The 27995-nt window shown below is 35.2% G+C and overlaps 1 protein-coding gene across 2 annotated transcripts; it reads right to left on the bottom strand.

The window, feature by feature from the left end:
* Positions 1-747: 747 nt before the first annotated feature.
* Positions 748-26885, bottom strand: LOC109068532 (ubiquitin-associated and SH3 domain-containing protein B-like). 2 transcript variants are annotated; one of them, XM_042739440.1, is made up of 15 exons: positions 26672-26885; positions 26367-26542; positions 6699-6752; positions 6319-6505; positions 6037-6235; positions 5088-5257; positions 4779-4987; positions 4344-4488; positions 4093-4213; positions 3096-3218; positions 2914-3006; positions 1850-1994; positions 1658-1764; positions 1473-1582; positions 748-1389 (listed from the first exon to the last, which is right to left on the bottom strand). In XM_042739440.1, the coding sequence occupies exons 2-15, from the start codon at positions 26492-26494 to the stop codon at positions 1252-1254; spliced, it is 1929 nt and encodes a 642-aa protein (XP_042595374.1). In that variant the 5' UTR covers positions 26495-26542; positions 26672-26885; the 3' UTR covers positions 748-1251. The 2 variants fall into 2 exon arrangements, with proteins under 2 accessions (XP_042595374.1, XP_042595373.1); XM_042739439.1 differs by having other exon boundaries at positions 26367-26885.
* Positions 26886-27995: the final 1110 nt, after the last annotated feature.

Below are 27995 nucleotides of genomic sequence, written 5' to 3'. Positions count from 1 at the left end.
CTGACTACACTTTTCAGGGAAAAAAATATAAACCTACCTTTGGCTTTTCATACAGTTTTTCTGTGCACATTAATACAAAACTTTACTTTTTAATTTATTTTAATAATTACACACTTCAGCTTTAAGGGATTAGTTCACTTTCAAATTCAAATTTCCTGATAATTTACTCACCCCCATGTCATCCAAGATGTTTATGTATTTCTTTCTTCAGTCGAAAAGAAATTAAAGTTTTTGATGAAAACATTCCAGCATGTAGTAGACTCCAAATGATTGAAGGTCAAAATTCCAGTTTCATTACAGCTTCAAAGGGCTATAAACCATACCAGACGATGAATAAGGGTCTTATCTAGCAAAACGATTGGTCATTTAAAAAATAAAATAAAAGTGTATATGCTTTATAAACATTTCTTCTCACTTCTGCTGACTGTCAAAACCGGATGCCGCTCCGGTGGATGATGTAGCACGTTGCCGTTGCGTGATTAGTGACGAGCGCAGAGAGAGAAGCACAGAAGCACAAAACGAGGATTTATTAAGGAAAATGTCGGAGGATTCCGATATAAGCCAAGAGGAGACTGGAGTCTGGTATCGTTTATAGCCATTTGAAGCTGCACTGAAACTGTAATTTTGACCTTCAATCGTTTGGAGTCCATGGAAGTCCACTATATGGAGAAAAATCCTGGAATGTTTTCATCAAAAACCTTAATTTCTTTTCGACTGAAGAAAGAAATACATAAACATCTTGGATGACATGGGGGTGAGTAAATTATCAGGAAATTTGAATTTGAAAGTGAACTAATCCTTTAATGTAAAGATATTACAAATACATTTGATATCCATTCAGCTATGCTAAAACAAATATTACACTTTTTATGCATTCAAGTTACATTTGCAAGAGAAATGATTAAGACATGATAGTTCTTTAACATCTCATTGCAAAATTGTACATATTTGCATGGCAGGAAGTGATCTTTAATCTTTATAATAAGTGCTGCATTATGCCACTGTGCATTCTGACTTGTTAAAAGTGATAGCCAATGCCCTGAGAAAGCCTTTAAAAAGCTCAGTAAACATGATCACAAATGTTCATTATTTAGTGTGGCCTCCTCCGTCCACCTGCAAACAAAAACTCTGCCACATCCTATATCTTATTTGCATAACTTAAACTGGATGTGACAGATTAGAGCAGTTTAAAACTGTGCTTCCAGTGCAGGTAACAATTCAGTCTCTTGTGGACACACCCTGCAGATAAGCTCATTCTTGCTGTAGAGTCTCTCTCCAGCTGAAGCTGTGGTTGGGCCCATGAGTTAAAGGAAGAATTGGTGGGTCCACTAGCTGCCAGACTCCTGAATCCCCCTGCTCCTCACAGGCACACAGACCCAGGTATGGAATCTGGACGGAAAGATCGGCTCCCATTAAGCATCATGTTTATAGTGTAAAGATCAAATGTTTAAAGGAAAAAAGATGAAACTAACCTTTCTGACTACTTGCACAAAATCCTTAGGATTCTGAGGAGAAAGGCCCTGGATCTGGCGAGTGCAGGCCTCCAAAGAAGAAGCATGTCCCACAAATAGAACATTTTTTCCTGATGTAAAAAAGGAGGGTGTTGGTAAAGATCTGTGAGGATCATGTTCTAAAAGCAATATTTTTAATCACTCACCCTTATTTTTGCAGTATGCCAAAATGTCTTTGGTCACCTGGTGGCTGCGACTAATGTATGTATCATACGCCTCCGAGATGGTTAGTTTGCTAATGGGGATGTGAGGTCTGTGGAAAGGCAACTGTCGATCAGGACTGAATTTAGAATGTAAACAGCTCCTACACTGTATATAATAATCACTCCATCTGTTACCTGTATGTTGTGTCTACATTAAGGTTGGCCGCAGCAAGATCTATGGGGGGTATCCAAGCAGGCAAAGATGTTCCTGACACCCATTTAGTCCACTCAAAAAGCCCAGGCTCCACTCGAATGCTTATTCTGCCATCTTGCTGCATTCCTAGAAAAGGTGCACATGACATTGGGGTCGGAGAGGATTTAAATACTGTGTAATAGTTTTAACGTACGGTAGAAAACTGTGTGCCATTTCCGTAAGCAGCATAAAACTTTCTGGAAAATTCTAGTCTAATACCAGCACTAGAATTATAATCTTAATCTACTAGTGGATAGAAAAAAGAAAAAGCGCAACTTATAGAAATAAATATTTTCCAGATAATATTTTATAAACAAACTACTGTTCAAAAGTTTTTTTTTTTTAAGAAAGTTTCTTATGTTCTCCATAGCTACATCTATCTAACAAAAAATACAGACTAAAAAAATTATTTTGTTAAATATTATTACAATTCAGTAATCATTTACAAATTAGTCTAGTGTTCTATTTTAATAATTTAAAAAGTAATGTATTACTGCGATTGCTAATTTTTCTGAAATATTTCTTCAGCCATTACTCCAGTCTTCAGTGTCACATGATCCTTCAGAAATCATTCTAATATGCTGATTTGAAGCTCAATTTTTAATTGTTAATTTTATTTTTTACTATTATTACCAATTTTATGATGGCAACAATTGTGCTGCTTAATACTTTTGTGGAAACCAAGATTTTTTTTTTTTCAGGATTCTCTGACTGCATTTTTAAATTTTAAATTGTATAATTAAACATTATACATGTATTTACAGTCACTTTTGATCAATTTAATACATCATTGCTTATTATAAGTATTTATAATATCTTTATGTTTTCACGGTATAAAGTTGGTCTTTATACATGAAAAGATATAGCTGCCTTTTATATTTTAAGAATGGAGTCTATATGGCATCTAAAAGACTTAAAACCCCTGGTCTAAAAGACATTTACATGCTCCTATTGGAATTTTCCTGTAGACCACTGCTGCCAACAGATTCCTGACTACAGTATGTACCTCTGAGGATTTCATGAGCTGTCTGGACACATCGGAGGCTGGGTGAGCAGTACACAAAATCAATAGTGGTGTTACTTTCCAGCATAGCCTCACCTGGAAATCAGACGGATGACATAAAAAGAGCATGATACACAATTCACTTGGAGAATTCATCTCAACATCATTACACTGAGCAGACATACCCACTATCTTAGCCTGTGTAGCTCCAACCACTGTGATAGGAGCATCCATTTCATAGTCCCTGTGTGCTCCACCCCAGGCAGGTAGTGCAGCAGGCATATTCAGGTTACTCCTCACGTACCTGCCTACAGGACAACAGGCCGTTTACACAACAACGTTTTCAGCCAAAAACGGGAAATTTTTTATACGCTTTGCCTGTTTGTTTACACGACAACAGCGTTTTGGGGACTGAAAAAGCATATTTTTGAAAACGGGTTTCAAAGTGCAAGTTTTTGAAAACGCCACCATTATCGTTTCCATGTAAACAGCCAAAATGGGAATCTTTGAAATCTATGCGCGTGCGTAGTACGTGTTAGGTATGTAGACATGCGTAGTACATATCGATTTTAAAGGCAAGTGCGAACAAACATACACAACAATGGCGGAGTACATGGTAGTGTTGTTGCTGCTCAAGAGTTTGCTAATGCTTCTTCAGCAAAGTGTGGATTTACTTCACACTACTTTATGCCTTGTAAAGCATTTACACAATATTACAGTTTAGAAGATAACCAACAGCGAGCTCACATATAATAGTTACAGCGAAAACTACCTGGAATTTATACATTTACTTACAATTTCTGTGATCTATGAAATCAACAGCGTCAAATTCCTGACAGATGAATCGCATCATAAGAAAAAAATAAATGTCATGAATAAGTTGATATTATTAAACACAATAATATGCTTTTAATCGTCACTGTATTTATAAACCCTACAAGTACTGTTTTACTAACAATCGTTTGTAAAAACAGTGCCAACTACTGGCCTGGCATACGTTATACAGCGTTTTCGTGGATATGTGTAAACGCGAATTGTTTGTAAAAACGTTGTTGTGTATACGTGAAACTTTTTAAAAACACAAGGGAAAAACTTTTCCGTTTTTGACTACATCGATGTCATGTAAACGTAGCCTAACTGTACCATGTGAGCGAGGCACCATGATCCATCTGTTCAGATTACCTTTAGAGTCAGAACACTGTGAGAGCCAGTGTTTCCCAAACACAACATCCATTCTTTCTCCATGTCGACATACAAACAAGGTCCTTTTAGGGGTCCGAGACTGGATGTTTGAGCGAAGCACCTATCATCAACAGCACAGAAATGCTTTAATAAACGATCAAATCATCTGTAACTGCACCAACCCAAAGTTTGTTTTTAACTCAACAGTGAAAAGTGTTGGAAATGTTGCTGTAACATATAGTAACAGGCACCTGCATAGGTTGGCAAATAACACTCAAGATTGCAGACTCTCCCAACTTTGAGTTTTCAAAGCATCGAATGTTGAGCAGCCCATCCAATGATTTGCTCTCCTTGCAACCCTTTTCCGAAGGGGAAGTACAAAAGAAGGAGTGTGACCTGTTTAAGGAGCATAGAGATAAACGCATCCAATAGACACTTTACTATCCCATTAGGCCACAGGAGAGTATTTGTGAATGGAAGTAAAGCGATGCAACTGACACTGGTAGGAAAACAAGCCAAATGTAGTAGATCTGGAAATTATACTGGACACGTTTGTGAAGTAATAACTAATTCAAAAGAAAGAGCTGATGAGCACAATTTAGGTGAACCTTCCCTTGAACCCTAAGTACATGCAAGTAATACTGAGAACTATCAAACTTGCACAGCAAATCATTTGAAGAACTTACCCATGAAAGACCCACGTGTCAGACTCATCAGCTGGGCTCACATAGTTCTCAGGCAGCAGGCCAGAGATGCCTGTACCCAGAGACGTGCCGTACACCCAGCCCTCACTAGTGCTCACTTGCTCTACTGTAGACGTGAAGATAAAGTCTCCAGGCACCAGTTCCAGCTCATCGTCGTTCTGAGGAGTGTAGGGGTACATCACTCGCAAAGTCTGACAATGAAACAGAGGTAAGTCTGCATTAAAGTGCATTCCAGTGAACTAGCAAAACATTAAAACTGAAAAGATTTAAAAGACATAAGGCTCAATTCACCTCGTGATTTGCAAATCGTATGTCTCGTGAGAAGAGGGTAGCGAGCCAATCACAACCCAGCTTGACTTCAATCCCTCTTGCCAACTTTTCCAAGATAGAATAATGATTGGTTGGGAAGTGATAGGCTAGAGTCAAATGAAGCTGCTTTTTATGGGGTTCCACATGAACATCTATGAAATAAACAGTGTCGTGAGCATTTTTATGAATTTATTCTTTATTCAAATACACAGTATTTTGATCGATGAATAAGTATCAGTTCATTTCATTAGAACACGGTAAAACAAAAAAGATGAATGTATTTGCAATCCATGCATTGAAAGCATATAGTGTCCATGGGATGTCAAGCTCCAAAAAGGACAAATAAGCACCATAAAAAAGTAGTCCATACAGTTGTTTGCTATATTACGTGCACTATATATGTTCTCGGAAGCCGCACGATAGTTTTGTGTAAGGAACAGAACAATGTTATTTTAGTATTATTTATATACTATTATAATATTTTATATTTATATTTTCAAATTTCATTTGAATTTTATTTTAAATTTTAAGTAATGTTTGTTTAATGTTTGTCCTTTTTTAAATATTTCTATTTAGCTTTATTTTATTTCAGTTTTAGTTTGAGTTATTTTAGTACTTAAACTTTTTTTGATCATTTAATAAGTGAAAACTATTTTTAACTGCTTTAGTTAATAGTAACCACACAGAACAGACTAAAATTCATGTTATTATTTGCTGATCATTTTAGTTTTGTAAATATCCTGTTTTCATTACTGTATATTCAAAAAAAGCAATAATGTGTTCCATGGAAGAAAGACAGTTATATGGAAGAAAGACAGTTATTTGGATAACGAACGCCATGAGGATGAGTAATGAGCTGATTAGAAAAAAATAAAACGTGAGCACTATGCAGGCACCATCTGTGACAAATGCTCTGATCACGCCTCCCCACCAGCTTTAGCAGCAGCCTCCACCGCAAAGTCAGCCGCAAACTTCTTCAGCGTCTCAGCCACCTGCTCCTCCACGAAGAGGCCTATGAAGTTGGTGGAGGTGTAGAGCTCCAGGGGCAGGGGGCTGGGGAAACGTCCTCTCCATTGATTCACTGCAGACTGCAGAGCTTCACACAGAGCCACTAATTTATTGTCTGGACACTACAAACACATAAAATGAAGAAATGTAAAATGACACAATTTAAATATAATAAATCAAGATTAAAATAGAAACTGTGACTCACCATAAAGAACTGGCAGAGTGTGATGTGTGGGAATATGTTGTGAGCTTTGTTTTTTCCACAAGTTAAGCGAGACTGCTGCCAGAAATGAGAAAGCTGGTTTTGTAAAGGCCCACTAGGGCGCAGATACAGCACATACTCTCTGGGTAAAGGGTCATCCAGGAAAGGGTCATCCAAATGAGAGAAAAGCCTATGGAGATACATGCACATGATCATGAATGCTACAGCACAGCTAAACCAGCAAATAAAGCCTGAGTAATTGTAACTGTCAACAAGAATTGTTTTATGCATAGAAAAACTGGATTGACTCATATGTCCACTAGAGGGTGGTACTATTCCTCAAGAAAAGCCAACTCAAGCAGGGTAAGTGTAGGAAAGCTCACCAGTCACATGCAAGCTGAACACTTCTGCCTGCAGTTGATGCCAGAGCTTTCAGTCTGTAAAGAGAGCATATTTTTAGAATTATCAGCATCCAAAATCAAAGAATATAGTTAGGACATTCGGAAGATCTGGACTATACTTTGGTGCATTGCCTTTATTAAAAAAAAAAAAAAAAAAAAAAGTAAGAAAGTAATTTATTTTTAAATTATTTGTTAAAGATTATTTTGTTTATTAATTCCCACCTTTCATGCCAGTGTGCTAAAGCCATATTATTTATTTATTTTTTGAATATGTAATCTTTTTTCCTTTCATTTAGATTTAGCAGTAAAAAAGAGAAACTTTTACATTCATAAAATATATTATACAGGGGGTAAAATAAGTATTGAACACATCACCATTTTTTCCCAGTAAATATATTTCTGAAGGTGCTGTTGACATGAAATTTTCACCAGATGTCGGTAACAACCCAAGTACAAACCCGATTCCCAAAAAGTTGGGACACTGTACAAATTGTGAGTGAAAAAGTAATGGACTAATTTACAAATCTCATAAACTTATATTTTATTCACAATAGAATATAGATAACATATCAAATGTTGAAAGTGAGACATTTTGAAATGTCATGCCAAATATTGGCTCATTTTGGATTTCATGAGAGCTACACATTCCAAAAAAGTTGAGACATGTAGCAATAAGAGGCCAGAAAAGTTAAATGTACATATAAGGAGCAGCTGGAGGACCAATTTGCAACTGGCAATATGATTGGGTATTAAAAGAGCCTCTCAGAGTGGCAGTGTCTCTCAGAAGTCAAGATGGGCAGAGGATCACCAATTTCCCCAATGCTGCGGCGAAAAATAGTGGTGCAATATCAGAAAGGAGTTTCTCAGAGAAAAAATTGCAAAGAGTTTGAAGTTACCATCATCTACAGTGCATAATATCATCCAAAGATTCAGAGAATCTGGAACAATCTCTGTGCGTAAGGGTCAAGGCCGGAAAACCATACTGGATGCCCGTGATCTTCGGGCCCTTAGACGACACTGCATCACATACAGGAATGCTACTGTAATGGAAATTACAAGGGCTCAGGAATACTTCCAGAAAACATTGTCGGTGAACAAATCCACCGTGCCATTCGCAGATGCCGGCTAAAACTCTATAGGTCAAAAAAGAAGCCATATCTAAACATGATCCAGAAGCGCAGGCGTTTTCTCTGGGCCAAGGCTCATTTAAAATGGACTGTGGCAAAGTGGAAAATTGTTCTGTGGTCAGAAGAATCAAAATTTGAAGTTCTTTTTGGAAAACTGGGACGCCATGTCATCTGGACTAAAGAGGACAAGGACAACCCAAGTTGTTATCAGCGCTCAGTTCAGAAGCCTGCATCTCTGATGGTATGGGGTTGCATGAGTGCGTGTGGCATGAGCAGCTTACACATCTGGAAAGGCACCATCAATGCTGAAAGGTATATCCAAGTTCTAGAACAGCACATGCTCCCATCCAGACGTCGTCTCTTTCAGGGAAGACACTGCATTTTCCAACATGACAATGCCAGACCAAATACTGCATCAATTACAACATCATGGCTGCGTAGAAGAAGGATCCGGGTACTGAAATGGCCAGTCTGCAGTCTAGATCTTTCACCCATAGAAAACATTTGGCGCATCATAAAGAGGAAGATGCGACAAAGAAGACCTAAGACAGTTGAGCAACTAGAAGCCTGTATTAGACAAGAATGGGACAACATTCCTATTCCTAAACTTGAGCAACTTGTCGCCTCAGTCCCCAGACGTTTGCAGACTGTTATAGATAGAAGAGAGGATGCCACACAGTGGTAAACATGGACTTGTCCCAACTTTTTTGAGATGTGTTGATGCCATGCAATTTAAAATCAATTTATTTTTCCCTTAAAATGATACATTTTCTCAGTTTAAACATTTGATATATCATCTATGTTGTATTCTGAATAAAATATTGAAATTTTAAACTTCCACATGATTGCATTCTGTTTTTATTCACAATTTGTACAGTGTCCCAACTTTTTTGGAATTGGGTTTGTAATTCATACATACAAAGAAAACAAAACAAATAAGTTCAGAAATTAAGTTATGTGTAATGGAAAATGGATTGACAGGGAAAAAGTACTGAACTACTGAAATTTATTTAATACTTTGTAACAAAAGCCTTTGTTTTTAACGCCTCCTGTATGGAGAAACTAGTTGGCCCATTCTTCCACACAAACAGTTATCAAATCTTGAAGGTTCTGTGGGCCTCTTTTCTATTGGATTCAAGTCAGGTGATTGGCTGGGCCATTCTAGCAGCTTTGTTTTAATTTTTTAAAACCAGTTTTCTTGGCTGTGTTTGGGATCGTCTTGCTGAAATGTCCACCCTTGTTTCATCTTCATCATCCTGGTACTGTAGCTGTTGGGACTGAACCAGCTAATATTAATTTCCACTGACAAGGGGCAGGATTGATTTCTAATTACTCATAGATTTCAGCTGGTGTGTTGGCTTTCCATGCCTTTTTGCACCTCCCTTTCTTCATGTGTTTAATACTTTTTCCCTGTGTCATTCCATTTTATTACACATAGCTTAATTTCTGAACTTATTTGTTATATGTTCTTATTTTTAAAATGGTGACATGTTCAGTACTTATTTTAACTGCTGTATATGTTTAATCCATTCATTAAATATATTATATATTTGGTCTACATGAATACTTTTCATACCATTTGTGCATGTAGCATTGCTGAAACCATGCCTGGGAGTTCTAGTCTCCAGAATGCTTTGGAAGAAGATTTAAGTAATTATTTAATGCATTTCATCATATTTAATGCAATGCTGTGTGCTTTTTTGGGCCACTTAGGTAGTAATTAATACATATTCATAATTACTTCTATTGTCTTTGAAATATGGTTAAAGTGCAATGCTCAATCAGGGTGCTTCAGTATGTTAGTCAACACATCGAACTTTTAAACTCTTTTTTTCTACACTTTTTAAACTTTTAATTTGACATTCATTACAACATGCACCTTTTTAAAGTGTGCATAAGTGCATTAAGAAACTGACATAAAAGTATATTCTCTGAAAGTACACTTAATTTGCCTTTTATTTCATTAATGTTACATCATTTGCAAGTACAGTTTTTTTAAAATATATACTTTTAAGTACACTACAAGCGCAATTTCAATACATTTAAGCACACTTGTTTTTCATAGAGGTGTACTTAACAAGGGGTGGGGGGGGGGTATCCATATGGTTACCACAAATTATCTTTAGTTAACTAAAACACATTGTAGTATTCCAGTTAGGTTTATTGTTAAATTTAATGCTAAGAAAATGCTTTCCCACTGCGTGGAACCACTGCACGCAAGTTCATTAAGCATGTTGTACTGTGCAGGCCTGATGCATAGCATATGATGGCAACATGTTTGAATTCTTTGAGTGGTTGCATAAGGTCTGCTAATCTTTTCCCGTGGACAGTGTCATTTTTTTAATCTAATATGCTGTGCACTCACACTATGCCTCCATGAGGTCTGTGACAGTGGAAAGCATCTGTAAAATGAGATGAGATTATATTTCTATGATTTCTAACATGAGCTAGAGAAGAAGCTGTGTGAGAGAGGTGATCTTCACACTTCTCTCGCACATCAGTGTCTCACACACACTGCGGTTGCTTCTTGACGTGAGAATACTGCTTTAAAAAGCATAACTTTTTTTTTTTTTTTTTAGGATTAACTTAATAAAAAGTGTTTCAGTATAATACAGCCTGGGTCATGTTTTCCTTGATCTTGCATAGTTCTGTTAATGGTTTTTAAAGATAAACATATTTCCTTCATTTAACTGGCTTCTATCAGGTGATAGATGAATTTATGCCAAAATATTGTTTGGACACACAAACAACAAACAAAACAACAAAAGATATGGGACGCATTTCTGTCTTTATATTAAAAGTTGATAAACTATGCACTATAATATAGTTAGTTCCACGTTCCGAATTTTTGGAATACGTTTTACTTCAAAATTGTATCTTTACTTGCCATTTCTTTGTAATTATGTGCAAAATTTACAAGCAATTTTTTAGTTAAAACTTTTTAAACCATTTTTTTTTTTGGCAATATTACAGCAACAAATCTGTGACCCATTTCTGGGTCATGACCTTCATTTTCTCCCTGTTTAAATACAGCAATGGACTTAATAAACCAGGATGTTTCACCTGGCAGACATTTAAATTGGCATTTTTACTTTTAAACAATATTGCAATATGCATAATTGCATTATTTTCCTTAAAAAAGAAAAGAAAAGAAGAAACAAACATGCATTTTAAATCAAGATTAAAAAAAACCAAACAAAAAACAAATAACCGCCCACACTCTCCACACTCACAACCTTAGGTGCCTTTTTATGTCAAAAGACTTAATAAACCAGTAAATTTCATGTGGCAGACATTTAAATTGACATTTTTACTTTTAAACAATATTGCAATATGCATATAAAATAAATTGTGCTATAGTTAATATTTTGTCCTCGTCTAACATACATGTTCCTCATTTAAGTGCCTCATGAATAATAACATAATAAGCGTAACCTGTTAGACATTAAGCCATGAAAATTTTGTAAGTATGATAAAGAATACCCTAAGTTGCCATTTTCAGAAAGCCTGAAACTTGTTATAATTAGAAGAAGAGGTAGCAAATTGAACAGCATCTGTGTGACCAAATAACCGTCCCACTGAACAAAAATACATTGTGAAATGTTTTCTGTACTGAGAGCTCAACCAAACGAGACAATGACTGTGGTTACATGGGATTGTAGCATTTCAGCCTGTGTGAACAGGTCATTATAACACCTCACATACAGCCTCTTTTCAACTATTACCACTGAAGCAAAACCCCAGGGTATACCAGGACTTCCCCTGAGCTCTGCTCTGCAGCTACCTCAAACAGGAAATAGTTCACCAAAGGCCATGGCTAGTCTGTATGTTTGCATGCTGTAAACCTGATCTCTTAGAATAAAGAATTGAATTAACTACACTGTAGAAAGCAGAAGGAAGGATAGGGTTAACAAGATATTATAGATGACATAGCCAGAAGCCAAACGAGAGGTAAAAACAGACTTCTCTGTGGCAGCTTAAACTATTTTTTTTTTCTAAGACAAAGCACAGACCAGCAAAAACATTTTGTTTTAAAGTACAGATGGTCTCTCACAATTCTAATGAAATAAAATTCAATTTGGGATAGGTTTTTACAATATTATTTGTCTACTGAAAAATTGATTAAATTCATTATTTATTACTTTAAGTATGAGAAAGGCGCATTGCAAATAAAATGTATTACTACTGCTAGTATTATTATTATTATTATCAATAATTACTGTGGATTCATTAACAGCAGTCAACATGTGGCATATCTGAACATAAATAAAAGACCAGATATATATAAAACAGATGATCTAACAGAGATTATGAAAATACAATCAAACATTGAAAAGTATTATATTTCTATGATCGCTCAACAACATGCAAATTATTAACATGACATATAATAAATGGGATTTTTTTTTTCAAACAAAATATAGAAGTGTGCTTTACCATTCAAAAGAAAGAGTACTGGCCTAAATAATGTATTTGTATTAGCCAGATTTTCAGGTGAATTTGTGCCAAAGTATGAGTTTGATTGGGCTCATGGTCTTTCACAACAACAACAACCAACCAAAAAAAAAAAGGCGTTCTGTCCTCTTTAATTTTTGATAAGTTTATTTTGCTCTTTTAAATATTATAATATAATATATACTATGACTGATATGCTATTGTTAGATGCATGTTATTTTTGCATTTAACATGCTTTTTTCCCTGTTTTATCAAAAAGGGACCTGCACTTTTTCATAGTAAAAGCTGCCCAGATCAAGTCATCTGTTAGTACCGTATACTTCTTAGAGGTAAAAAAGACCCTAATGTCCTGTAAAATGACTAGCATACTTCTTCATGCACAGTAAGTGTGCTGCATGCAACAGAAAAGAGGCTTTATTTAATAAGTGGATAACGGAACAAATAAATTTTTATCTCATTTAATGGAAAAAGCTCTTGACAACATGAATAATTAACATGCATACCAAGCGTGATAGAGAAAACATCCACCCATTAAAGTTTAAAGTAGGTCATAATGCTTGAAGTAATATTTTCCTTTCAAAAAACCAAATGTACATTTTAAATCAAGATTAAAAAAGAAGAAGAAGAAAAAACTGAAAAACCGCCTACACACACCACACTCACAACCTGTCATCTTCAGATGCCTTTTTATGTCTTACAAGCTATTTCCAATTGACCCTGAATTACTCATATACAATTTGATGAAGGTGCAGTGGGGTGATTCTTTACTAATTCCGGTGACACATACGATATTAAAATAAATATGAATGGAAATGTGGAAATGTGTGATCAGCAAACCTTCTACCCATGGCTCAATGAATTTACATTTAGTCATTTTGCAGACGCTTTTATCCAAAGCGACTTGGGGAATACATAAAGCATTTCTTCTTAAAGAGGCAAACAGACACAGGAAGTGCTTGTAATACCAAGTTTTAGGCATTGTTCAAATAAGTACAAGCTTGAACGGGAAGGAATAAATAAAGAGAAAGACAAAGTTTCAAGTAGCGTCGAAAGATGAGTTTTCAGCTGTCGCTTGAGAATTGTCAGGGAATTTGCACATCTACATACACATGTGCTTTGAGAAAAAAATGTTGATGTAAAATGGAGAAGGGGGAAATTTCTAAAAGCATTTCATAATAATTATCAGTAATTTGACCATTTAGTACTACTGCTTTTCTGCCACAGCTCACTAACAAGAGCAACATCTTTGTGATATACAGTATGAGATGATTTAAAGGAGATATTGTTTTGTAGATATTCATACCATGACTTGCAACAGCAACCAGCTTTCTGATTAGCTTTAGAGGTTATGTTTTACTGCTTTAACTGCTAATAGTCAATTTTATTATTCTGTTTTGTTCAGTTCTATTTTTTGTCATTATTTAATGATGCATCTAACTGTTTGTTTTTATAAATCACTCCAGATAATCTCAACAAAGTGACTTTCATTATCATCTAGCTGACCAAACAGGCATGAACACATCTTTAACTCAGTTCTTTGGGGAAATCCCACAGCTCAGACCTCTGCATCCTTAAGTTTCCTGTTTGCAGACCTTCCTTTAGCCTGATTCGTTGCCAAGACGCTCAAGAGAGTCATTGCAATCCAAAACAACACTTCCAACAACTAGTTTTACAGACAGATGCTCCAGCGTGTAGAGTGAATTTTAAAGATTTACTACTGCAGTATTGCAGTAAATTGATTAAAATTGTTAAAGTTATCAATGCACCTAAACAGTAATATATTTAAAAAGTTAGGGATCAGTAAGATTTTTTTTTTAAAGAAATGAATCATTTCATTCGGCAAAGGATGCATTAAATTAATAATGAGTGGGAGTAAAGACATTCATAATGCTACAAAAAATTTCTATTCCAAATAAATGCTGCTATTTTTAGCTTTTTATGAAAAACATATTACAGTTTTCACACACACACACACACACACACACACACACACACACACACACACACACACACACACACACACACACACGCACACACACACACTATCACACAAACACTATCTCGAGCAGGAAATCTATATTACTATGATTTCTGAAGGATCATTTGAGTAACGACAGAAATAAATTACATTTAAAGGGGTCATAAACCGAGGAACCAAAATTACCTTGATCTTTTGACATATACTGTAAGAGGTCATTGTGCTAAAAAAAAAAAAAACATCCTGTAAGTTTCAGAAATCAAAACCTGGTAGTATAAAATCAGCTTATATTGACAGTTTTTAAATGTTCTACTCTATGATGTAATAGTGTAGCTAAGCACCGCCTCCGTAGAAGATGATCAATGCCTGCTTCTACATCGCTGCCTGTTTAGCCCCGCCCACTGATTTGTGCACATAGTTTAAATAAGGAGAGGTGAACGCAGGTCTACATGGAAACCAAATGATAAAATTGGTGCCTAAGACCAGACGCTGTGCAGTGCCAAGCTGTGGAAAAACAGTCTTTGCATTGCTTTACTTCTGATCCCAACATCAGGAAAGAGTAGATGAACTTTATTTTAAATGAAGATCCAGACCGTGTCAGTAAGAACTTGGTCCTTTGTTCACTTCCTTTTTACCACAGATTCATTTACAAACAAGGCACAATTCAACGTGGGAACACGTTTTGTAAGCGAAGAAAACAACGGTCTCCTCTGTGTCTCTCCATATCACCGTATGCTGTTCACAAGGATGCGCTGTTTTATTTCAAATCAAAGCTAAATACACGTTGAAGAAACAGTGCATCCTTGTGGTGCAGTTGACACAGAAGAGCATATACAGCATATGGTGATATGGAGAGACACAGAGGAGACCGTTGACAAAGGAATTATTGAATAAAGTCCTTATTTTTGTTTTCTTTGCTTACAAAAAGTGTTCCCGTCACTTCATATAACCCAGATTGCACGTCTGATGGCAGATGGAGTATTCTGACCACAACTTTCATACCTTTTATGGACCTTGACACTGTTATTTACTTGGCAGTCTATGGGACAGTTTCAAGCCTCCAGGTTTTCATCCAAAATATCTTAAATTGTGTTCCGAAGACAAACAGAGCTTTTACGGGTTTAGAACGACATGGGGGTAAGTGATTAATGACAAAATTTTCATTTTGTGGGTGGAGTATCCCTTTAAATGCAGCCACATAAAAGACTTCAAATATGTAAAATGTAAAATTTTTACCAATCTCAAACATTTGAATAGTTGTGTACTGTAAATATGTACAATTAATAATCCTGTCCCATTTCCAAAACAATAACCAACATGGCAAAGGGTGGAGCTGTATCCTTGAGTGCCTTCCAGAGCTTGAGTGTGAGCAGGAGGGTGGATGGACACCCGCATTTGGACACACGGCTCTCATTCTGGCAACCGCACAACCACCACAGATGGTGGACTCACAAATGAGAGAACACACACTGATACAGGCCCTTTATAAACAGTGGAGGAGTGGAAGAGTAGGCTGACTTTATAACAACTGCCTTTGTGGATCCCACTCTTGTGCCTGCGTCTGTTTTTTTTAGCGGTGAAGGAGAGATTTGCTCTCTACTGATGCTTGCGTGCTGGCCTACATCTGTTTCCTTTATCCCAGCAGCCACAGAAGGAGCTGAGCCAGAGAGGAAGAAGAAAAAGATACGATTGATCTCACTGATGCCCAGCAAGAGCAACAAACAGATGCTATCCCATAAGCCCCAAGGCCCACAAGTACCAGCTGCCATCCCTGCCACACGGGGGACCGACGAAGAGAAGAGCGCACAGCTGTCCATCCCATAATATGGCCAGCCAACACCTGCAGGCCTGTTGGCAAATGTGGCCAACTGTGTGGCCAAACTGATGGCCCACTTGTTTCCACAGAACATGAAATGCATCCTCACAGGCTGCGAGGGATATAATGTGGCCTTTTAATACGGAAGATGATAGGATCTGTGTATTTATGCACCAGGAGGTCATGGTCGCTATCTCATAGCCTGCGTTGCGTGCCATTTTTCAGGAAGGAAGCTGATGACATTTACACAGTGTGACCGACCCTGAGACAAAACCACAGTGATGCAGCGTTATTACATGCACAGACTGACTACTGGTAAATGCTACCTTATGACAAGACAGTAACAGTGATATATGGATGAGAGACAGAATAACGAGAAAGACTGGTTAGTGTAAACAGACTTAATGGTTCCCCCATGAATTAAAATTTGTATTTGGTGTAATGCAATGCGTTTATGCAGTTTAAGGTTCAAAAAACACTATTTTTACATAATGTACATTATTGTCGCTCCTCTATGCCCCGCCTCTCTGAAACACGTTGATTTTTACAAAGCTCATCATTCTGAAAAGTGAGGTGTGCTCTGATTGGCCCGCTATCCAGTGTGTTGTGATTGGCCGAATGCCTCAAGCGTGTGACGGAAATGTTATGCCCCTTACCATACTGTGAAGCTGTGTCCCCCCGCGCAAAACCAGTAAAACCCATTATAAACGAGGCATTTGCTGCATCCAGTGGGGACATAATTACTGATTATTATGACTTATACTGTCGTTTTATACGTAAACATAAAACCATGTCTGCATTCCTGATCTGAAAAACGACAAACAACAAGCGCTACCATACACTGCTCAAAACTCGCATTTGAATCGTCATTGGCAAATTCTTTAAATATGAAAACTTACTTACAGGCTGTGAGTCAGAAGTGCCAGGCTGTCCTTGCAAAATTGTTATTGCCCCACTTTATAGAAACAGACACCGGCATTGTAGGCTACTTTATCAGGAAACAATCCTCGTCCTCCATAAAATGCGCTGCATACATCTGAATATTTGGGTTGAACTGTTCTGGAACAGTGTTGTAAATACAACTTAACCACTGATTTCTAGTTGTGTCCTCTTTTGGAATGCCAAACAAAGTAGTTTCGCTTTCACAATGAAACACGCAGCGTCTCCACAACATGGCACCAGCGGGAACAGCGAGAATAAAAGTTATGCCTTCTTTTTTTTGTGTGAACATTTGGGCGGCGTTATGCAAATCTTCCCACATCGTGACGTAGACATGTGGGGGCGTGTTAGAATGAGCCGTTTTAGGTAGATGTGGTTGACTTAACTTTTATAAAGAATATCTCTTTGGATTTAAGACTTTAGTCTTTGCAACTTTACAGATCTTCTTTATGCACCAAAAGCTTGTAACACTCCAAAGAGAAAGGAAAATTTTAAATTCATCATATGAACCCTTTTAAAGAATAGTATCTATCAATTTTTAATGTAATGAAAGTAAGAGAAGACAAGAGCTGTCAAGCTCCAAAATTACAAATTCACCATAAAATGGTCCAAATGCTCATACACGACAAATTTACACTGTTATTCACTGAAATCTTGACATCCACCTTAACTTGAACCACCATGAGCTTGATGAGTTCATGAGAGAAACTGTGAGAGAAGTTGTTCAGTTTTAAGCAGTTCTAAGAAGTCTAAATGACTCTAGTGATTAATATGATTCTGTGGACTTGAATTTATCGAAACTTATCGAAATGATTTCCTAATAGGTATGATTTTACTGACCAGAATGATTCTACTGATTTTAATGATACTGATTTTAATGATTCTAATGATAGGAATGATTATGATTGGAACAATTTTACCGATCTAAATGATTCTACTGATCTGAATGATTGGAATCATAATGATTATATGATGATCAAAGTGATACTGAATGGAATAATTCTACTGATCAGAATGATTCTAATGAACAGAATAATGCTCATCAGAATGATTCAGTTAATGATTTACATTTCAATATATTACCCACATTAAGTTATATTTACTATTTTTAGGGCGCTTTGTCATTTTGGAGCTTGACATTTCTGGTCCTTATTCAGTTGCATTATATCGATGAGTGATTTTATTTTTAAAAAATTCTAATTTTGTTTAAAGAAAAAAAAAAAATTCCAAATGCAACATACGAGTAAACACCAGGGCACAAAAAAAACAAAACAAAAAAAACAACAACTTCCCACACAAGACTAGAGTGCACATCGACTACATGTGCTTTAATTTTGAACAGCTGCATAGTCTTGGGTTTTCTCACTTACGTGCCAAAATAAGAATGAAAAAAAAAAACACCTTGTGACTTACAAATCATTCATGCTGTAGTGAGCACAGATGTTCCTCCTCACATGTTACAGGACACATTAACCCTCATTACATTGAACGTATCGGTATGATGGTAGTCATATCTCAGGTAAGGGTGTTGATATGCTGGTCGCCGAGCTTGCCAGGCATATGGGCCAATCTGCATGCTAAGGGGATCCCCAAACTTTGGAACTATTATTATTATTATTATTATCATCATCATTTTAATTAAATGTTATCTTCTATACACAAACATGTTTTAACTATACATAGTGTAGTAAAATAAAATTACAATCTGTGAATTATAGAAATGATTAGCAAAAGTGAACTTCTTTTACTGTAACTTAAAAACCCATGACACAAAGAGAACATGATGTATAGAAAGAAGCACTTGTTCGGTGGCCTTCGGTGATATGGAATGCCAAGTCTGCCAAAATAAAAAATATATAAATACATAAATAAATATACAAATAAATGTAAAAAAGAAAAAAATAATAAATATATATATAAATAAATATACATAGAAAAGCAAAAAAACGAAAATAAATAATTATTTATACATTTATTTCCTTATGTATATATTTATTTTTTTCCCATATTATTTATTTCTTCTTATATTTATTTATACATTTATTCATTTATACATTTATTTATTTCTACATTTATTTATTTTTACATTTATTTATTTCTACATTTATGTTTTTCTACATTTATTTATTTCTTCATTTATTTCTTCCTACATTTCTTCCTGCGTAGGGTAATGAGGAGGGCGTGGTTTACCTCAGACATAGCAATCAAGCTCAGAGTAAGCGAAGGCGAAGGGTTGAGGCCACAGTGACACCCTGTGGCGAAATACAATAAGTATCACTGACGTTGATACGGTCTGTGACTGCGAGGTATATGGTTAAAATCTTACTGTGTGACATGGATATGCTCGTCTTTATTCCGGACATGGTCGTAGAACATTGTTTGGTCTGGATTTGTAAAATGTCCTGGGCTAACAAACATGAAACAGGGACTCTGAAACGGAAGCGCTTTATTTTTTTCCATTTTTTTCGCTCAAAACTCACGGAAAGGAAGCAGGGCACATAGGCTACAGTGAAGTCAACGCAAGCATATTGACCAATGCTTTTGAAACGAGACCATTGCATTTGAATGTAGCCTAATTTCCAAAAAACAATACTGACAGCAACAGCCTTATTAAATGTATGAACGTCACGTTAATCCACATCGATAAATTCAGTTAGAGGATAAGACTGTAGCCTATAGGGCAGTTAGCCTACCACTAAAATCCAACCAGATCTTCATCAGAGCCATCAATACAGAAGAGATCTTAATGCATTTACACAGCAATTAGCCTACAAGTGCATACAAATATTATGAAGTGTCTTACGCCTACATTTTGAAGACATAAATATGACATGATGGAATCAATGAAGTGATAGCCTACGTTTAATATGAAACTAAAACAGACACCAGGTGGCAGAAAGTCACTGTCTTAATGAGTGAGTTCAATCCACTCGTTTGATACACCGAATCAAAAACAACTCGACGTGTTGAAGCGATTTGTTTTCTGATCATTTAGATTTAGACCTATGCGTTATCTAAATAATTATAATAGACTAATAATAATAATAATAATAATAATAATAATAATAATAATAATAATAATAATAAATAAATGAAAAAATGCTCAAAAAGTTGGCAGAGAGGGGTCATGTTCGGGGAAACAACATAATTGTTGATAGGCTATATTTTTCGGGGCCATGGGTTTAATGCGCAAACCTGCGTGACCATATAGCAACTATTCAGAAATGGAAATAACGAATGCATTAATATTTTGTTTTGAATTTAAGAAAAGTCGATTGAATATTTACAGGTTTTATCTCGTTATTATTTTCAGAATAGTAACGTCTTTGTAACCAACCACAGTGATCAAAAATCTCTATCTAATAGGCTACTTCAAAGATCAAATCAAATTATATATTGTAAAAGTTTGTACAAATTTATGTAGCCCAAAAACATAACAAAAAAATAGCCTACATAACTTTTTAATTATTATTATTATTATTATCATTCTTTCTTTCTTTTTATTATTATTATTATTATTAGGCTATTGTTATCATCATCATCAGCAGCTGGCAAACCATAATGGAATCTATTTAAAGGGAATGATTGTGGTGGGGAGTTTGGTCAAACTATTGCAGTGATAGCCTACTGCGAATATAGACGGGGTTCAACGGCATCAACATAAACAAACGTTAATGCGCGCGTGAGCGCTTTTGTGGACCTAACTTAACTTCCGGTAGACTCCAAATAGAATCAATAACAACAGTCAAGTCCCTCTAGAGTAGATATTTTTTGATAACAAACAAAATATGTTTGCTGCGTGGATCAGGCGGACTTAATGAATATGCAAATTCATTCTTTGCCAGCAGGAGATGTTTTAAAGCATAGACATAAAGCACGAGAAATAGAGGTTTCCCCAGTAACAGCTGTAAACAAAGCAGAGCTGGTACGCTCATACGCTGCTATCAGGCATATAACATGCAAGTCCTACTTCAGAAATACAGCGATATAAAAAACAACTGTGCCTCGTTTTGATATTTAAACATAAATGTAAGGAATTATTATTATTAAACGTGCAGTACGTTACGTAATGTTACGTTACTCATGTTTATTTAACGAAGCCTTTTTGAAAATCGATCAGTTTTAAAATTGTGTGGAGTCTCCAAAAATAAATAAATGTATGGGAAACACATCCCGCAGCACAACCACCTGAGCCCAACTTCAGTCTACTCATCACCTTGGCTTTAACTGCGTTTGTAGATGGCACCGCCATAGATGTCTATGGGCACCGCAGCCAGACCGATATAACACAGACCGGAAGTTAACTTAGGTCCAGGCGCGTGCGCCCGATGAAACCGTCTATAACGGGTTGAAATAAAAGACGGCGCCGTCCACAGAGACATTTCTATGTGCACTATTTCATCTGTGAAAACCTTAGTCCCCTGGCTATCATGTCAGAATCTGCAATTCAAAATAAATTTTGCCTGCCACTGCAGCAAATTCAGCAGCTTTTAGATATTGTTGTAAGTCCGACTTTGTCAAGACAAACCCGACGGGACTCAGCCCCGAAATTCAACTGCTGTCGCTCTTCTCTTTCTTTACTTTCCGCTGTAGCTGTTGGGTCCGTGTATATTTTGGTCATTCGATTTTCTATTTAAAAATTAATAAAGATAAATGTTAAGAAACGGAAAACGAAAATTAGTTAATACGAAAATTTTCGTATTTTTGTTTGTGGGTAAAAAATGAGATTATGCTTTAATATTTGTTTGAATGTGCAGGTGGCGCTGAAACGCCCCTTTCATCCCTTCTGTACCGCACCGACAAGCGGCAACCGCAAGCTCAGTTCATTTTCACCAGGAGAGAAGCGGCAGACAGCAGAGTTTATTAATCCTGCGGATTCTTTGCTTGGGGTGCTTGCAAGCTTTATATATATATATATATATATATATATATATATATATATATATATATTCAAATGTCATTGAATAAATTAATTTCTGTTTGGTCCAAAAAAAAAAAAAAAAAAAAAAAATATATATATATATATATATATATATATATATATATATATATATATATAGCTATATATATATATATATTTTTTTTTTTTTTTGACCAAACAGAAATTAATTTATTCAATGACATTTGAATTTTTACTGTAGGATCTACAATGGCATGAAATGTGCAGATTTTTAGCCTACTAATTTTAATCTATGCCTATTTAAGAAAAACCTCAGAACATGTTTTCATTTGCTATACAAACAACAGCAACTGAAGCTTTATCTTGTAGAGTGTAGTCTGCTGCACTTCTCCGATCGGCGGATCCCGATCCACAGCTTCCATCCCGATAACAGGAAAGAGCTTCAGCTCCGTCAGTTTGGGTCGTAAGACACCCTAAATAACATTAAAACCTTACAAAACTCAACAGGATTTGCTTTCTGCCATCTCGGTCTACATTAACTTCTTTCTGAAACGTCAGAAATGAACCAGGCTCATGCATCAGACGAACCATGTCTAGCTGGACATGTCTACTTTTAAAATAAGCCATTTAAATAGAATAACAATAATAATAATAATAATTTTATATTTAGGCCTATGTAATTCAAATGAAACCAACCAGAGGTGCAGTGTTTCCCGTCTGAACTCATTATCTGTAATTATGTCACACCATCACTATATTCAAAAGGTCATCTACAGAATTCGTGAATTCAGTTCATAATTCTAAGTAGCCTATAGCCTATAATTAAAACATTTAAATTAGACTAATTATGGGGAAAAACTTATTTTAATATACATTTATTTATAAATGTGGGGTTGGATTTTTCCCATTTTATTTTTTTTATGAATGGCCTAGAATAAAATAAGTAGGCAAAAAATTTGTGTAGTAGCTAGGCCTATATTTTATTCCATGTCGTTGTAGATCACCGGCTAAAGTAAAATTCAATTGGTGTTTTATGAATAAAGTTGTCAAGTCTGCTTTGTCAATAATATGTAGCAGCCTGAAAAATATAATATTATTTTTTTTTATTTTATTATTTATTTAATTAATTTATTATTATTATTATTATTATTTTATTATTATTTTATCTTGCAAGCACCACTAGCAAAGAATCCGCAGGATTAATAAACTCTGCTGTCTGCCGCTTCTCTCCTGGTGAAAATGAACTGCTGAACTTGCGGTTGCTGCTTGTCGGTGCGGTACAGAAGGGATGAAAGGGGCGTTTCAGCGCCGCCCACACATTCAAACAAATATTAAAAACATAATCTCATTTTTTACCCACAAACAAAAATACGTAAAATCCAGCTACATTTTCTTTTTCCGTTTCTTAAACAAAACGAAAAAAACGAAAATCAAACCGTTTCTCATTTATCTTTATTTATTTATTTTTAAACGGAAAGTAAAGAAAGACAAAATATACACGGACCCAACAGCTACAGCGGAAAGTAAAGAAAGAGAAGCGCGACAGCAGTTGAATTTCGGGGCTGAGTTCCGTCGGGTTTGTCTTGACAAAGTCGGACCAACAACAATATCTAAAAGCTGCTGAATTTGCTGCAGTGGCAGGCAAAATTTATTTTGAATTGCAGATTCTGAAATGATAGCCAGGGGACTAAGGTTTTCACGGATGAAATAGTGCACATAGAAATGTCTCTGTGGACGGCGACGTCTTTTATTTCAACACGTTATATTCGCAGTAGGCTATCACTGCAATAGTTTGACCAAAACTCCCCACCACAATCATTCCCTTTAAATAGATTCCATTATGGTTTGCCAGCTGCTGATGATGATGATAACAATAGCCTAATAATAATAATAATAAAAAGAAAGAAAGAATGATAATAATAATAATAATTAAAAAGTTATGTAGACTATTTTTTGTTATGTTTTTGGGCTACATAAATTTGTACAAACTTTTACAATATATAATTTGATTTGATCTTTGAAGTAGCCTATTAGATAGAGATTTTTGATCACTGTGGTTGGTTACAAAGACGTTACTATTCTGAAAATAATAACGAGATAAAAACCTGTAAATATTCAATCGACTTTTCTTAAATTCAAAACAAAATATTAATGCATTCGTTATTTCCATTTCTGAATAGTTTGCTATATGGTCACGCAGGTTTGCGCATTAAACCCATGGCCCCGAAAAATATAGCCTATCAACAATTATGTTGTTGTCCCCGAACATGACCCCTCTCTGCCAACTTTTTGAGCATTTTTTCATTTATTTATTATTATTATTATTATTATTATTATTATTATTATTAGTCTATTATAATTATTTAGATAACGCAAAGGCCTAAATATAAATGATCAGAAACAAATCGCTTCAACACGTCGAGTTGTTTTTGATTCGGTGTATCAAACGAGTGGATTGAACTCACTCATTAAGACAGTGACTTTCTGCCACCTGGTGTCTGTTTTAGTTTCATATTAAACGTAGGCTATCACTTCATTGATTCCATCATGTCATATTTATGTCTTCAAAAATGTAGGCGTAAGACACTTCATAATATTTGTATGCACTTGTAGGCTAATTGCTGTGTAAATGCATTAAGATCTCTTCTGTATTGATGGCTCTGATGAAGATCTGGTTGGATTTTAGTGGTAGGCTAACTGCCCTATAGGCTACAGTCTTATCCTCTAACTGAATTTATCGATATGGATTAACGTGACGTTCATACATTTAATAAGGCTGTTGCTGTCAGTATTGTTTTTGGAAATTAGGCTACATTCAAATGCAATGGTCTCGTTTCAAAAGCATTGGTCAATATGCTTGCGTTGACTTCACTGTAGCCTATGTGCCCTGCTTCCTTTCCGTGAGTTTTGACCGAAAAATGGAAAAAATAAAGCGCTTTCGTTTCAGAGTCCCTGTTTCATGTTTGTTAGCCCAGGACATTTTACAAATCCAGACCAAACGATGTTCTACGACCATGTCCGGAATAAAGACGAGCATATCCATGTCACACAGTAAGATTTTAACCATATACCTCGCAGTCACAGACCGTATCAACGTCAGTGATACTTATTGTATTTCGCCACAGGGTGTCACTGTGGCCTCAACCCTTCGCCTTCGCTTACTCTGAGCTCGATTGCTATGTCTGAGGTAAACCACGCCCTCCTCATTACCCTACGCAGGAAGAAATGTAGGAAGAAATAAATGAAGAAATAAATAAATGTAGAAATTAAAACATAAATGTAGAAATAAATAAATGTAAAAAACAAATAAATGTAGAAATAAATAAATGTATAAATGAATAAATGTATAAATAAATAAAAGAAGAAATAAATAAATATGGAAAAAAATAAATATTTACATAAAAAAGGAAATAAATGTATAAATAATTATTTATTTTCGTTTTTTTGCTTTTCTATGTATATTTATTTATATATATATTTATTATTTTTTTCTTTTTTACATTTATTTGTATATTTATTTATGTATTTATATATTTTTTATTTTGGCAGACTTGGCATTCCATACGGTGAATCTTACAAATTGGGTATAATATTAAAACAGGAAATCAGGGCAGTTCACAGTCTTTATGTGGGTCAATAATACATCCGTAAAGGAGACAAAGGAAAAGCATATTAATAACTCCTATGACTATATGATACAAAAGCATAAGTGCTTTTACATACAATATTTATCTTTATTTTAATAGCCCGAGGGCATACTGAAGACAGACACATCACACTATTAGTCTGATAGCCTAAACAAGACATACATTTTACAAAACATCTGACAAATACAATACAAAAATTGAACAATACAAATATATTTGACAATAGGAAAAAAAAAAACATATTTTGTTACTTTTTTTGTATTTTATACAAATATTATTTTATTTTTAATTATTTCTGTCTATTTTATATATGTAATTATAATTTTAGATTATATTTACATGTATAATATATATAATTCAGATATTTTAAGTGAATGGCAAATGACATAACGACATCTATAGCTACACTCATTTAGCTAATCCTCTAGTTCACATCTCTCGGTGGGTTTTTTGACACAATTACCAAAAATAGCTTGCAGGCTATCTTGTGTGATGCTGAATGTGGCAGCAAAAGCAGTGATCCGAATGACAAAAGTATTTTTTGAGCAAACCATATAGCTAGGTCATTAGAAACAATGTGCAGTGCAGGATAACCACTGTTTCAGATTCGTGACTTTATAACGATTTAGAAACAAAGTAGGCAAGTTCACCTCAATGACAATTTAATTAGGTTCAATAACGTGTTGAGACACCTTACAGACCATTAACCCACGAAACATTTTCTTTATTTATACAATGAATATTTTAAGAAGAACGTCGTTAGGCTATATGATAAATATGCCACTTACGCTCTCTGCTGAGGAAATCCCATCGAAAGCAGCACGTCCAGATTGGATCCATGTTTGACAGAGACAGAACTGTTCTGTCTCATTCTGCGCGGAATAATCTTTGAGTAAAGATCCTCCTTTGCTGCCATCCTTCAGTCCCATCAAATGATTCAGACGAGAAGACGACACATCCACATCTGCTTATTTAGAGATTTACACTATGACTACAAGCATAATCGTCCCTCCTCCTGACAGCGGCAGCGCTTGTATACAGTAGTTATACAGTAGATTAACGAGCAGATAAACTTATTGAGATGCTTACTTACTAAACAACATTTTGGACATCATCGGCGGGTTTCAAATCAAGTTTTCAAGGATACGGCAGCACATTTGAGTTGCGCCTGTATGCCCAAAAATGCTGCCTAAGTAGGCAGGTCACTTAATGTTTTGAGACACAGCCCAAATAATATGCGCGTGCAACACTTATAACTAGCAGACACCTTTACTCTTCATGACACAACCCGAATTAGCCTAATTTACCTAAAAGTCTAAAGCTGATCACAATTCACCTTTTACTGTGTCACATGACTCGCAATATCAATGTTATAAAATGAACAAAATACCTACCATTGCATAATTATGTTATTTCAGGAGCAGGGCCGTGCACAGACCTTTTGAGGGGCATGTGCTGAAACTGAAAAAGGGCACCCCCCTCCCTTTTTTTATATCAAGATTATTTAGTAAGCCTGCATAAAAGGAAGAAATGGTCACATCTTCATGACAAATTCAATAACAATAATTATTTGTAGGGTCCTGTGTTTGTAAATTGCTCTTGTGTACTCCCTCTTTTTTTAAATTGCATTTATAGAGAAAAAAACATACTTGACTCATACATAAACATGTTAACCAAATAATACAAATTAGCTTATAAAACCAAACAGAAACCAAAATCTTTTTTTATTGAACTTCATGCACTTTTTTTTAGGGCTGTCAAATGATTAATCACAATTAATCACATCCAAAATAAAAGTTTTGTTTACATAATATATGTATGTGTACAGGGTATATTTATTATGTATATATAAATACACACATAAATCATATATTTAGAAAATATTTACATGTATATACATTTATATATTTTTATTCTTATATTTTATATTATATATAAATATATTTAATATATAAACATAACATATTCTTCTTAAATATATACATGCATGTGTGTGTATTTATATATACATAATAAATATACACAGTATACACACATATATTATGTAAACAAAACTTTTATTTTAGATGTGATTAATCGTAATTAATCATTTGACAGCCCTACTTTTTTTATGAACTTTGCAAAGAAAAAAATATATATATTCTCTTTTTTGAGCAATTCTGTTTGGTTTTTATAAGCTAATTTGTATTATTTGGTTAACATGATTATGAATGACATTGAGAAGAGGGGAAGGTGAGCAATGAGTCAAGTATTTTTGACAAACTTTTTTGAAATATAATTTAAGTAATTATGTACAACTCAATTCCAGATTATAAGAAACTATAGCCATACCGTAACTATAACATATCCAACATGTATCCGCCTATCTGGCAAAAATTTGATACTGTGGTGGACCAGGGATGTTGGTCTCTTGAAGG

Source organism: Cyprinus carpio, chromosome B15, assembly GCF_018340385.1.
Source record: "Cyprinus carpio isolate SPL01 chromosome B15, ASM1834038v1, whole genome shotgun sequence".
Lineage (NCBI taxonomy): Eukaryota > Metazoa > Chordata > Actinopteri > Cypriniformes > Cyprinidae > Cyprinus > Cyprinus carpio.
This window is presented reverse-complemented; position numbering and strand designations above follow the sequence as displayed.